This window comes from Protopterus annectens, chromosome 3.part1 (assembly GCF_019279795.1).
Source record: "Protopterus annectens isolate FY-2018-M chromosome 3.part1, PAN1.0, whole genome shotgun sequence".
Taxonomy (NCBI): Eukaryota; Metazoa; Chordata; order Ceratodontiformes; family Protopteridae; genus Protopterus; species Protopterus annectens.
This window is the reverse complement of record NC_056732.1, coordinates 1,317,812,808-1,317,825,392: the sequence shown is the minus strand read 5'-3', so window position 1 is coordinate 1,317,825,392 and position 12,585 is coordinate 1,317,812,808. Positions and strand designations below refer to the sequence as shown.

Here is a 12,585-nt window from a genome sequence, read left to right as displayed (position 1 = left end):
AATAGTATTCATCAGGTTTGCATTGCACAAGAACTTGACACTAAAGATTGGTTTTCTGAGTTATTCTTACATTCTTACCCTTGATACCAATTTTTTGGATATAGGATGAAACATCTCTACCCCATTTACCACAGTAGTCAGTGTGTCAATTATTTGTGTGTCTCTGTTCTTCAACAGGAATTCCATGCTGCTGACCACAAAACAGTAAAATCAAGCTAGTTATTCTCCTTAGCTCCCTACAGTCTGGTGGTCTTAAGCAAATTCACATTTTTCAAGTACCACCTATAGTCAGCTGTTTCTCCCTCCAGAACCTTACTTTTCTGAGCTTTCCGTTTATTTTATTTTATTTCATTCAATTTCCCTTTTTGTGTTATTTTGTTTTCCCAGTGATTACCTGCTGTACCTTTTTCTCCTGTTGCATTAATTAGATTATTCTTTTGACCATTTCAGACTGTTTTAACCTTCATATCCCATGTATAGCATGTATTCTTAATCCTATTTTGTTGCATTTCTGACCATGCACTGAGTATCATGTAACAATTACCGTTGCCTAATGCTGGGCTTTGGGTTCACAGAACACTGGCTGTTATGTTTTATATAGACGATAAGTGAGCTTTGTGCATATAATGTTAAATTAAATATTCATTGTATTGGAGATCTTTTTTATTAAGGCCACAAGTTAGAAACATGAAGATCTAGAACTATGTAGTGTAGCACAGTGTTAATAGCATTTATTTATCCAAGTTATATGGAGGTTGCTATAAGCATAATGACACACAACTGCCAGATACCATACTAAGGACAAAAGAAAGGCCAGCCGTTTCGGCATGGCCAGAGTGTTTGACATGCATAACTGCTGTGATGTCGGGAAATGGCCAGCGGCTGAAGAGAATATGCTCTTTTCCTTCTTTAATTTGCTGCTTTTGTCCATTTGTGTCCACTTTATACAATAACAAAAAGTCACTCAAAGTTATTTTTAAAGCATGCCGTTAGAAATTCAAAATTGAAGTGTGATTTACTCTGAACCTTTGGTGTGTCATCCGATTTATGTAAAAAGGAGCACAGCAAACTCGAGCATGCAAATTTTCTCAATAGACTTGATGTGGGACCCGGATATATGCTTATTTCACTTTCTGTGTTCCATGTACTGTACATCTGACTAGCTATTTATTGTATAACATTGGAGATATGGAGTTGGACTGGAACTGATGGCATACCTGTCAACTACTCTGATTTAAGTATTGAGATATGATTTGGGCACTTTTGGCACAGTTAGCCTTGCTTCCTCTACATTTACTGATTTTATTCATAAAGTTAGACCTGGCAGTTGGGACATACTTTATTAAATAAGTAAGCCATTCCTCTCAAATTTCTAGCACATAAATTTTGGACAAAACCAAAGGTAACATGGGGGTGTGGAGACCCAAAATCCGAAAATGACTATAAATATTTCCTGATAAACTTAGAAAGTCAATAGAGTAACAGTTTTTTGATTTAGGATGTATTTTCTGAATGACACTTAATCTATCAGTGCTTGGTGAATTCATTCCACAATGATGTGCCAGATAACCACAAATTTCAGTAGACACTAACCAAAATATGAGGCAAAAATCTGACCATTCTGCAAACCTGAGACACTTAAAAGATTTGAACTAAACTTATATAAAGATACCATGTCTTCACTAAATTTTATAGGTTCTAGTATGGGAAGAACATTTGCTGTGAAAAATAACTTGCTCCTGTTTCTGACCTTCTGCATCATTTTCTAAGGTTTAATACTACAATTTATTTAATGCTATAAGGTTGAGTGGTATGACTGTTGTTATCCCTGGTAACATTTTCAAAATGGAAACAATGATTGTATGCATTTAGACTGATGAAAAGAATAATGCTTACACAAATTGTGTTATTTTAATAACTGTCTAAGTTTATAAGATGAACATTTAAATTCTGTCCCTTTTTTGGGCGTTACTAACAAGCTTGCACTATCTGGTTTCTGTATGCTCACAATCCCATGTGAATATTCATGCAGATGAGTAAAACATCAAGATGTTTATCCAACAATTTAGTACAACATCACCTGGTGCCGGGTGAATGGGTGGGGTTTGGGCGGGCTTTGCTACTGAGCATCCAGGGGAGAGGGATTAATACACTAAAACAAAGACAAAGAAAGCACAAATAGGGTTACCACCTGTCCCACTTTGTGAGGGACATGCCTTCTTTGGGCAGTTGTGTCCTGACAAAAAATATTAGAAATGGCAAATGTCCTGAGATTGTAGGACATAATTAAGTCCTATATTTTATGTAATAGTTGCATAAAACAGTTATTCTGTATCTAAAATACCTAAATGTTATAAGAAACAGAATAAGCAACTAAAATGCTACAAGAATAAGCTTTTATTTAGGCAAAAAAGTTAAGTTCTATCCTTTGTACTGACCGTGGGTATTTGTCAGCCTGTAAAATCTGATGTTTTTCCCAAAAATGTCCCACTTTGGCCATTTGAAAAGGTGGCAACCCTAAGCAGAAACAAAGCAAAGATGATAGCAAACACACCTCGAAACTTCAGAATGATATGACGTCATTTAAAGGGAGTACAATCCGCGGTGGTGCAGCGGTAGCATTGTTGCCTCACAGCAAGAGGTTCTCCCGTTTGATTCTCAGCTAGTGTGCAGGGAGTGCTTTCTTTGTGGAGTCTGCATGTCCTCCCCGCAGGTCGAGTGGCGTTCCGAAAGACATGCATGAATGGGCGTGCCTTTGTTGAAGGTTGGGCGTTGAGCTGACAACTCGGCACCGTGAAAATCTACAGCCAATCATTAGTAGACTGGAGTTCCGCTGTGGCGACCCCTAACTGGGAAAAGACAAAAGACAACAACAACCAGGGAAGGAATGCAGGAAAGCAGACTAAGCAAGATATGCACGGCAAGTGAATTAGTAATAAAAAACAAAGAGAAACAGGATGTCAAAGTATAATATGCTGTAGGAAACTGCACAGCACAAACACTACGCCAAGGAAAGAAGCATGCAAGGATGAAGCAGCACGCAAGTGGTGTAGAGCACAACGTAAGGCTGTGTAGCACGCAAGTGGTGTAGAGCACAACGTAAGGCTGTGCAGCACGCAAGTGGTGTAGAGCACAACGTAAGGCTGTGCAGCACGCAAGTGGTGTAGAGCACAACGTAAGGCTGTGCAGCACGCAAGTGGTGTAGAGCACAACGTAAGGCTGTGCAGCAGCAAAGTGATTCAAACAAGCACAGTACAGTAAAGAGATAGGTACGCACTTAAAAAGCCTGAAGGAGGTTATGTGCATCAGTACAGGAAATAGTATACTGGAAGAGGAAAGAAGCAAAGCCAAGGATAAAACAGCACTCACATGCAAATCTGTATAGCCATGAGGTATTTACCCCCATACAATATGGGTCATAAAGATAAACTGACCCAATAGGAAGAAAGGTAATAATTGGAGTTTATTGTAGGCTAAAGAAAAATACAGCACTCAGAGCACAACAATTCTGTTGTGAAGTATTAACTGGGGAGGGGCATATGATGACAATCAAACAGAAAAAGTATGTGTCAGTTTTGGTCACACCAGAAATGGACCAATAGGAACAAAGTGAGAGTGCAGTGGCAACAGTAAACAGAATGGCAACAACAAACAGAATGCTTGATGTTTCTTGTGAAATGAAACTGGCTTCCAGTTACATCCATGGCAACTTTGCATCTAAACATGTTAATGTTTAAATTACTATGTACTAAGTACTAAGTACTGCCTACCATTTCCAAATAAAGCAATTCATGGAAGCCAGATATACACACACTAAGATGTGGTTCTCTCCTCAAAAGAAGCTACTGGCTTGGTGGGAATAACCAAAACAACGAAGTGTAAATAAATAAAAAATAAATAAATACAAATGTGTTACAGCTGCAAAGATCTCCATATAAGTCATCATCCCCTGAAAAAGCCTTTACAAAACTTGCACCTGCTACTTGAAACAACATTCTAGACAGGATTAAAAAATGAAACTCTTGATACCTTCAAAAATAAACTAAAGAGATGCCTTCATGATGAAAACAAGTCTACATATTTTAGAGATATGGGATAATGTGTAATGCAGTTATGCATCATTGTCAATATTAGTGTGCATTTCATTGGTTTTTATAGAATCTGACATTATATTCCTAATACATCTTAATGAGTAAATATTTGTATGTGTATTGTCACAGAAAGTCTTTTCTATCTTTATTACTTTGCAAGTAGTGAAAATGTACTCTTTCATGGCTGTTCTGAATATTTATACTATTGCATGTTTTTGATATTGTAAGGATAGCTCATTTTGTTATTATGTATGCATTCAGAATTTCCTGTGCTACATATATGTGTAATATTCAGTTCTGGTGGCCATACAAATAAAGGGATATCAGAATGCTAGCAGGAGTACAAAGGAAATCTACAAGAAAGGTGAATAAGGTGGAGGTGAAAGGATATGATCAGACACTAGAGAAGCTTCTTATTAGTGACTAGAAGAGACATTTTATATGAGATCATGTCAAGAAAATGTGAGGTTTTCATCCAGGATAATAACAGCAGAATGGAGAGGAGGGAGAACTGGCACTAGAATGTAAAGACTCACTTACCCAGATCTCCCTGAAAGTATTTTTTTTTCATAGAGAGGGTTGTAGACTCATGAAATGGAATATTAGAATGGGTGGTTGAGAAATATTCTACAGAGTTATTGAGGGGGCATGGAACAAGTAGGGAAGGATGATGGTGCGACTTTAGAACAAAAAGGAAGTTGAATGGTAAGTGTATTTAAATAGTAGGCTCAGTAGATACATTGCTTTCTAATTCTGTCAGTCACATTTAATGTGATAGCATGCATGGATGCACTTTTATAACTAGCCAGGGTAAAGAGAGGAATATACAAGGAACAGAGGCAGAAACCAGGGGACATCACAGAGGATAATCTCACACAAGTGACAGAGAAAAAAACAAAAGGATTGCCAGGTAACAGAGGCAGAAATCGAAGGATGTTATACAGAAACATAGGTAAAAAATAGTGTTTATCACAAAGGTGACAGAGGTAGAAACCAGAGGATAACATACCAGTGATAGAGGTAGAAACCTCAATGCATGTACAGCACCCCAGTTGTAGTTGTAGTTGTAGGACGCTACACCTGATGTGGCAATTTATTTATTCATTATTTGTTGATTTGCCTTTGATTACCAGGAAACTCCAACTGGGCAAAGTCCTTTTTCAGTGGATGCCCAGAGGGAAAACCTCCAACAGACTATACAAATACAGATTAACAATAATACATAATATGACTGACATAAAAAAAAAGGAAACAATCACTGATTAACCTAGAATTATTGCATGAGATTATTATAAAAAAAGAAGTATTAATTAAATGAGATAAATGCATATGATATGAACAGTATCCAGCTGCATTGCTGTCATTTGAGGTAACAAAAAATTGTTAATCAGTATTTCTTGTAGATAGATTTAAGAAGCGTGAAAATGTGTTTGAGATGGGAGTCAAAGGTGAAAATGATAAGAAAGGGATGATTGGAAAGGAGGTATGAGATGGAGGACATAGAAGGACTAAGGCTATGTTTTAAATGAATATTTATGGACATTTTGAGATTATTTGTGTATGAGTTAGTAAAGATAACATAGTAGTAACACAAATATTTGCTTAAAGGGGCAGCATAGAGAGCAGAGAATGAAAGAAGTGGAAATTAGATTATGTAGAAAACTCAAAAGAGAGGATCACAAATGGTAGACCAAAAAAGAAAGAATCACAAAACACACAATAGCTCATAATAGTAAATGGCAAAACAATGAATACTTCCTCCCACTATAAAGCCCTATATCGTAAACCCCAGCTACAAAACCAAGATCAAGCATCATGTTGGTAGTGACACTGTTAAATAAAGGGCTTTTAGTACGGTAATATGTAGTGTGTTATCACCAACCATAAAACTAACCCTACCCCTGCCCCAACTCTAAACATTACATTACTAAGAAAACAGTTCCCTAACATTATCATTACACCAGACAACAGGGACACAAAGCACACACAACCCAACACAAAACATATTAACCCTTACTATAACCGTAACCTACGAAAATTTGCATACTTATGCCAACTGCTTTAAAACAGTCATGCAGTTCTTCACAGCCACAGCTTTTCCATTCAGAGATTAATTTTCCTACACACTCCTGCTTACATACATGGGTTCATAAGATATAGTAGGCTAGCTGCCGTTGTGGGCAATTATAAGCTTAGCCAATTTGCCTTGGGGAGAATCAAACCCTTAAAAACTAAGCTAACTGCTTTTGTGAGCCATTTTAAGCCTAGCCAATTTCCCTTTCAAAGGTGCATATCAAACGCTGTACCTTTTGTGTGGGCGGTAAACACCTTAACCATTATGCTAAGTCCCAACCACCTTACATTATATAAAACTAAATTCAACCATATGTGAGTCACAGATATGAACATTCACTCATTTGTCCACTCCCTCTCTTTTTTACATCCACAAAAGTTATTCTACCAAAAGTATATTCTACCTTTTGAGTTAGAACCGGAAATGAGCACATTCTTTCCAGCTATAATCTATTTGTTTACTTAAAATCATTTTGATATGTATAGTCTGGAGCTCTTTAGCAAGTGTTCAATGTAGCCACTGAAGTTAAGAGTCAAATCTCTCTTCTTTGTTATTTCAGAGTGAAGTTCATTACACTTAAGCCCATAATACTAGGGTATAGAATTCAGGTAGCCATGTTAAGGCCATAGTTACTGCCAGGTGAAACAAAATACCGGGTCTTGATTGATTCTTTTCAGGTACATTCTTATTAAATGTCTTGACTTAGAATGATCGATAATAATATTTAATAACAGAATAAACTGTTATAGTAACCACTCATCATATATATATTGTGATAATAAGCCTTGTGCTTTTTATGCTCCAGTATAAGACGATTTACCCAATAAATGATGACTGCTATGATAAGGCTTAATTTCAAGTGCTTGGAAATTGATGAACTGCTTTTCCTGGCATCCATTTTTGCTTTACTGAACTATGCACATGCAAACTGTTGTACGGCACTACATCTATGACATTACAGCTTCTCAATTTATGTTTTCTGATCCACAGAAAATTTAGTCAGAACACAGTCGCACAGCTTTGGTATTTTGTGAAGTGCGTTTACTTTGGACTGTCAGCATACCAGATCCGTTGTGGTTATCCAACACGTGTACTTGGCAACTTCCTGACAAAAAGTTACAACTATGTCAACCTATTTTTGTTTCAAGGGTAAGCGCATGTTTTATGTAAGCTTTTGTTTTTGCATAAAGGTTGTGGAAAGAAAACTACTCTCCAGGATGTCAATGCAAGGGAAATACTTAGTATCACACATCATTTTGAAGGCTATGCATTCCTTATGTCAGTCATTCCCTAGTCCTCAGAATGTTTTTCAGAAGAGCTGTAAATATGGAATCTGTTGATGCCAAAGGTATTAATTTAACTGTTGAAAGTGGTTCCTGCTGATATAAACAGCAACTGGAAAATGTTGAATGTAGTGCCATTTCATAGTTTTAATTACAATGGGACCAGCACAAATTATGACTGTGGAGAGAAGAACAGTGCCAGAGTCATAACTTCATGTTTGGTTCATGTATAAAAGGCCTTGATTTTGAGTTAACAGTACATGTGTATCTGCCCCTTCCACAATACTCAGTTATCATAGTATGTTGTAATGAAGATGAATAAAAGTAGAAGAGCAAACATTGCTTACAGCCTACTTACTAATTTTGCTTTATTTTGAATACTAAATGGATTGGCTATTTAGACAACTTACTGAACTTATGCTGCCATTTTTATTTCCCCGAAATATAATAATACTACATATTATTTGACACAGGAATCAGATCAATATTGATTGCTAGAAAGTTTATATGATCAATATTTTTCAGTCTGAGTCACTGTACAGGCATGCATGCTTTATTATTGTTTCATTAACTTGAAATTTGAAACAATGTCCACTGTAACACATCATGTTGTAAAGAAAATTTGCAAGTGCTGCATACGCTGACACTGTTTAAGCTATGAGTAGAACCTTGTAACCATGTTAAAGCATATCATCACAGGGATCTCAAGAGCTAAGTCACAACTGCACACCATTATTTCACATATTTACTGTGCTTGTGCTCAACACACACATCAGTATCATCTGGCCAGCATCTGCAGCACAAATCAACATGAGCAGTGTTTTTTTTCAGAATTCACATAGTTCTGAAGCAGTTTTGCCCTTTTGTAGTTAATGCTGGTGTAGAGACATGCATACCAAATCTTGTTTACAGCTCCGCCACTTAATAGCCCTGGGAGGTGAAAATAGTACTATGCCAGTTGCAGACAGTTTTGTATCAGTTAGGTACAGAGGGACCCATTAGAAACCATAGTCAGATGGATCTGACCTTTTGTTTTCATTAATATGTCTTAATAGAAGCTGGGAGAAAGAGGAGTCTCTCTACTGAAATGTTGAGACTTGAAATGCTGAGTGGCAAAAAGCCAAAAAAAAGACACAAAAACAGAAAAAAGCAATTCTCGAAAATTGCTCTTCTCCCTAAAATTTCTTTTTGAAAGGGGACATGCCCCCCTGCACCCCCACCCCACCCAACGTTTTTATACACACACACACATATATATATATATATATATATATATATATATATATATATATATATATATATATACCAACTCTGAGATTGCATACCTCAGATGTAAGGGAATATTCAAAGAAAGGGCATCTCAGACTTAGTATATGTAAGTCTGTTCTTTCGGCCATTTAGTCTCCCTGTTTCAGGATTCACTATTGTGGGTCACAACATTTGAAACAGTTGCCCTAAGGACACATATTGTGAATGTATACCTTACAGCTCCACTTCTAATGCTTGTTTTTCTTTTTCACTTCTCGTAGTTCATTTTCTACTTCTTCAAGCTATTTGTTTTTTCTGCTTTCTCTATTAGCATAACAAATATTCTTTCATTAATTTTTCCTTTAATGCTTCTTACCTGATGATATTTGTAATGAGGGTTACAGGCTTCACATTCAAGAAAGACCAGGTCTTTAGGATTCAGGTATCAAATTCTTTATTTCATAATAGTAGTGCATCAGGTATCAAATAGGTTCATAGGTTCATAGGAGGTTACTAGGCTAGCGACCTCAGACCCTTTACAAGCCTAGCTATGTTAATCCCAAGTTTCCCCATTTGTTCTTTTTTGAGTAGATCACAGAGTGAATTTATAAGCAGAGTGGGTCTGTGATCAACACTGGCTGCCCCTGTCTATGAGGGACATGGTTGCCACCTCAGGATTGAATTTACAGGCTCCCCTTTAATTGTCTAGGTTACATTTCAAAAGGATCAGTAAGGAGCTTTTGGTAGGATGGCATAATGGTTAAGGTGTTTACCTCACAACTACAAGATGAGGGTTTGATTCTCAGATAGGGTAATTTGGCTAGGCTTAAAATGGCTCAGAAGGTCAGTTAGCCTAGTACGAATCTATGAGCTCCGTTGCTTTATTTAAAGCTGTCTCGCTATGTTAAACCCATTTAACATAGCAAAACAGTTTGTAAAAATCAACGGAGATCTTGCTTTCTCCATTGCTTTTGCCCACAGCTCTGATGTACTGCGTAAGCATATGCATGCGCAGTACATCAGAACTGCCGCAGAATACCAGACAGCTGCGGAAGGCAGCAAGGAGGCATTATACAATGCCATTATTTAAGAAAATTAATAATTTTTTTTCTTAAATAATGTCATTGTATAATAGCAATAACCCACTTCTGGGTGTGGGTAATGCTGGATTTACCCATGGTTGGCTTTGTTTGGTCACTTGGGCTTCGCCCTCATGACCAAACCACGCCAACTGTGGGTAAATCCAGTATTACCCACACCTTGGCATGGGTTATTGCTATAATATTCCTCTGTCAATGGGAGGATGACAAGAGTCAAGTGGGATAAGATAATCATTCCAATAGAACAAGGTGGTTTCGGATTACATGATTTGAAGAGTTATTTCAGAGCTACAGAGTTAAGGCTCATATATGTAGCAAAGCACAGAGCTATAATTCAAAGTGGAAAGGCATGATGATGAAATGGGGAAGCTCAAGAAACAAGGAGAGACTGGGGTTTTGGATGCAGATCCTTAAGGAGAATAACAACAGCCATACAGAATATTATATTATATAGACCAAGAAGTTGCCTTCTGACAACGTATAAACTATACACGGGAATTGATGCTGACAAAGTTTATAGTCATTTAGAAGAAAACTTAACTATGGCAGTAGAACAAAAGGGCAATAAAAGAAAGTCACATGGAACAAAGGATCATTTGTTGTTAAATAATGTCATATGGGAGAACTGTAAAATAGGGAAGAATTTAGGTATGCATGGATTCACTATAAAAAAAAGCATGGATAAAAGAGTGCTTAAAATTTTATTTTAATTTTTTTATTTTACATTTGTTGACTGGGCTAGTCTGACTGGATATATGTCCATTTTCAGCAGAGGCCCAGGGAGAAAAGCTCCAACATACAAACATTAGTAAGGACAGGTACAAAAAATGTAATCCTATATAATAGTATATACATCCAGATACATTAGATATAAACTAGGAGTCAGAAGACAAGAAGTAAAAAGTATGTTATGATAAAAAAGTTTTCATAAAGCAGAAAAGTTGAGGGTGCTTAAATATTGAAAGAGAGTTAGTCAGGGTTGGTACAGGAGCAGAGCCAGTGGGTCTTGAGGTGAGTTTTGAGTTGGGATTTAAAGCAGGGAAGAGAAGAGATTGCTGTAAGATTGTGTGGCAGAGTGTTCCAAGCTTTCCCTACTGTGTTTGAGAACAAAGATTTGCCAGCTGTGTTACTGGGTTTAGCGGTGGATATAAGCAGTTTGTTGGAGGAACGAAGGCTTTTGAGATTACAGTAAGGAGTGATAAGGGAAGTGAGTAGGGGAGTTTTTATGGGTTTGTAAAGCATTTTGTAGGCTAAGGAGAGCTGGGGAAATAGGATTAGATTTTGTATTTCGAGCCAACCTAGTTGCCTTAAGTTTTGGCAGTGATGAGTTCTAAAGGTAGAGTTAGTGACAAATCTGGCAATATTGTTGTAAGCAACTGACAGCTTGCTGAGGTTAGGTTTGGACAAAAGTGTAGACAGGTGAGGCATACAGCAGGGTGGAAATGAGATGGGAATGAGCAATGGAAGTTCTGGCAAGACGAGTAAGGAATGATTTAATTCTATAGAAGGAGCCTAGTTTTCTGTTAACTAATTTTATTGTGTTGTTAATGTGTGGGTCAAAGGTCAGATTGTTGTCTATCTCAACTCCGAGGAGTCTGGTAGTTGAATCGGGTGATATGTTGGTGCCATTATTTGACATGACAGTGAAGTTCATTGGAGGGGATTTTCGGGTAGGGGAAAAAAGTAATCATTTGTTTTTTGGGGGGTTCAAAATTAAGCATCGCTTTAGGAACCATGTCTCTATGGTTTGGAAAATCTGTTGGGTGAGGGAGTGCAATTCAGAGTGGGTGGAGGCAGAACAAATTATAGTAGAGTCATCTGCATATTGTATACAGGTGGTAGGAGAAATATGAGTATGCAGATCATTAAAGAAAATTGAGAACAGAAGAGGGCCAAGTATTGAGCCTTGGGGGACACCTAGAGTAATGGGGAGGTTGTTGGACAAGTTATTGTGCCAGTGCACAGCCTGTTGTCTGTTGTACAGATAAGAGTGGAACCACTTAATTGAGTTAGTGTCTAGTGCAAATGACTTAAGTAAGTTTAACAGTATGTCATGATTGACCATATCAAAGGCTTTGGATAGATCAATAAATAAGGCGGAGGTAAGTATATTATTGTTCCTATTTTTATTGATGTGGTCTGTGAAGGAGAGTAGGGCAGAGGTGGTGCTATGGTAGGGTCTGAAACCATGTTGACAGTTAGCTAGCAGATTGTTAGTTAAGAGGTAATTCAGAAGTTGCTTCTGGACACATTTTTCCATGATTTTAGCAAGAGGAGAGAGCAAGGCTATGGGTGGGTAGTTGGAGAGCTCGGTTGAGTTTCCACCTTTATGGAGGGGAATAATATGAGATATTTTCCAGGGTGAAGGAATGTAGCCTTTGACAATGGTTCTGTTAATCAGGATAGTGATGGGATAGGTTAAAGCATTAGCAGCAAGTTTTAGATATTGAGCAGGAAGAAGGTCTGCTGATGGAGAAGAATGCTTAAGTTTATGAAGAAGAGAACAGATCAGTGAGGAGGGTACGGGTTGTAGTTGAAATGTGGGAATAGATGTGTTGGAGCCAGTGGTCAGACAGGAGAAGTCAGGGGAGAGTTGATTTGAGAGAGACTGGACAGTTTCAGTAAAGAAGGTATTGAAGGCATTTGCAGTTTGTTTGGGGTTATCTTGGGAGGTGCCTGATGAGATTGGAGTGTCCGAGTGGCCAGGTTTTAGGAGACTATTTATTCCAGCCCAGAACTTTTGTGGGTTATGTAGGTTAGTTTGTTGCATATGACAGTAGTAGTTTCTT

At 37.5% G+C, this 12,585-nt stretch overlaps 1 protein-coding gene across 1 annotated transcript in view; it reads left to right on the top strand.

Annotated features, from left to right (window-relative positions):
* PIEZO2 (piezo type mechanosensitive ion channel component 2) overlaps nt 1-12,585 on the top strand; it is a gene marked incomplete in the record, with an annotated part of 2,710,318 nt that overhangs the window by 2,489,098 nt on the left and 208,635 nt on the right. Inside the window, 1 exon segment of the mRNA XM_044067359.1 lies at nt 7,156-7,314. Coding sequence (XP_043923294.1) covers nt 7,156-7,314 — 159 coding nt within the window.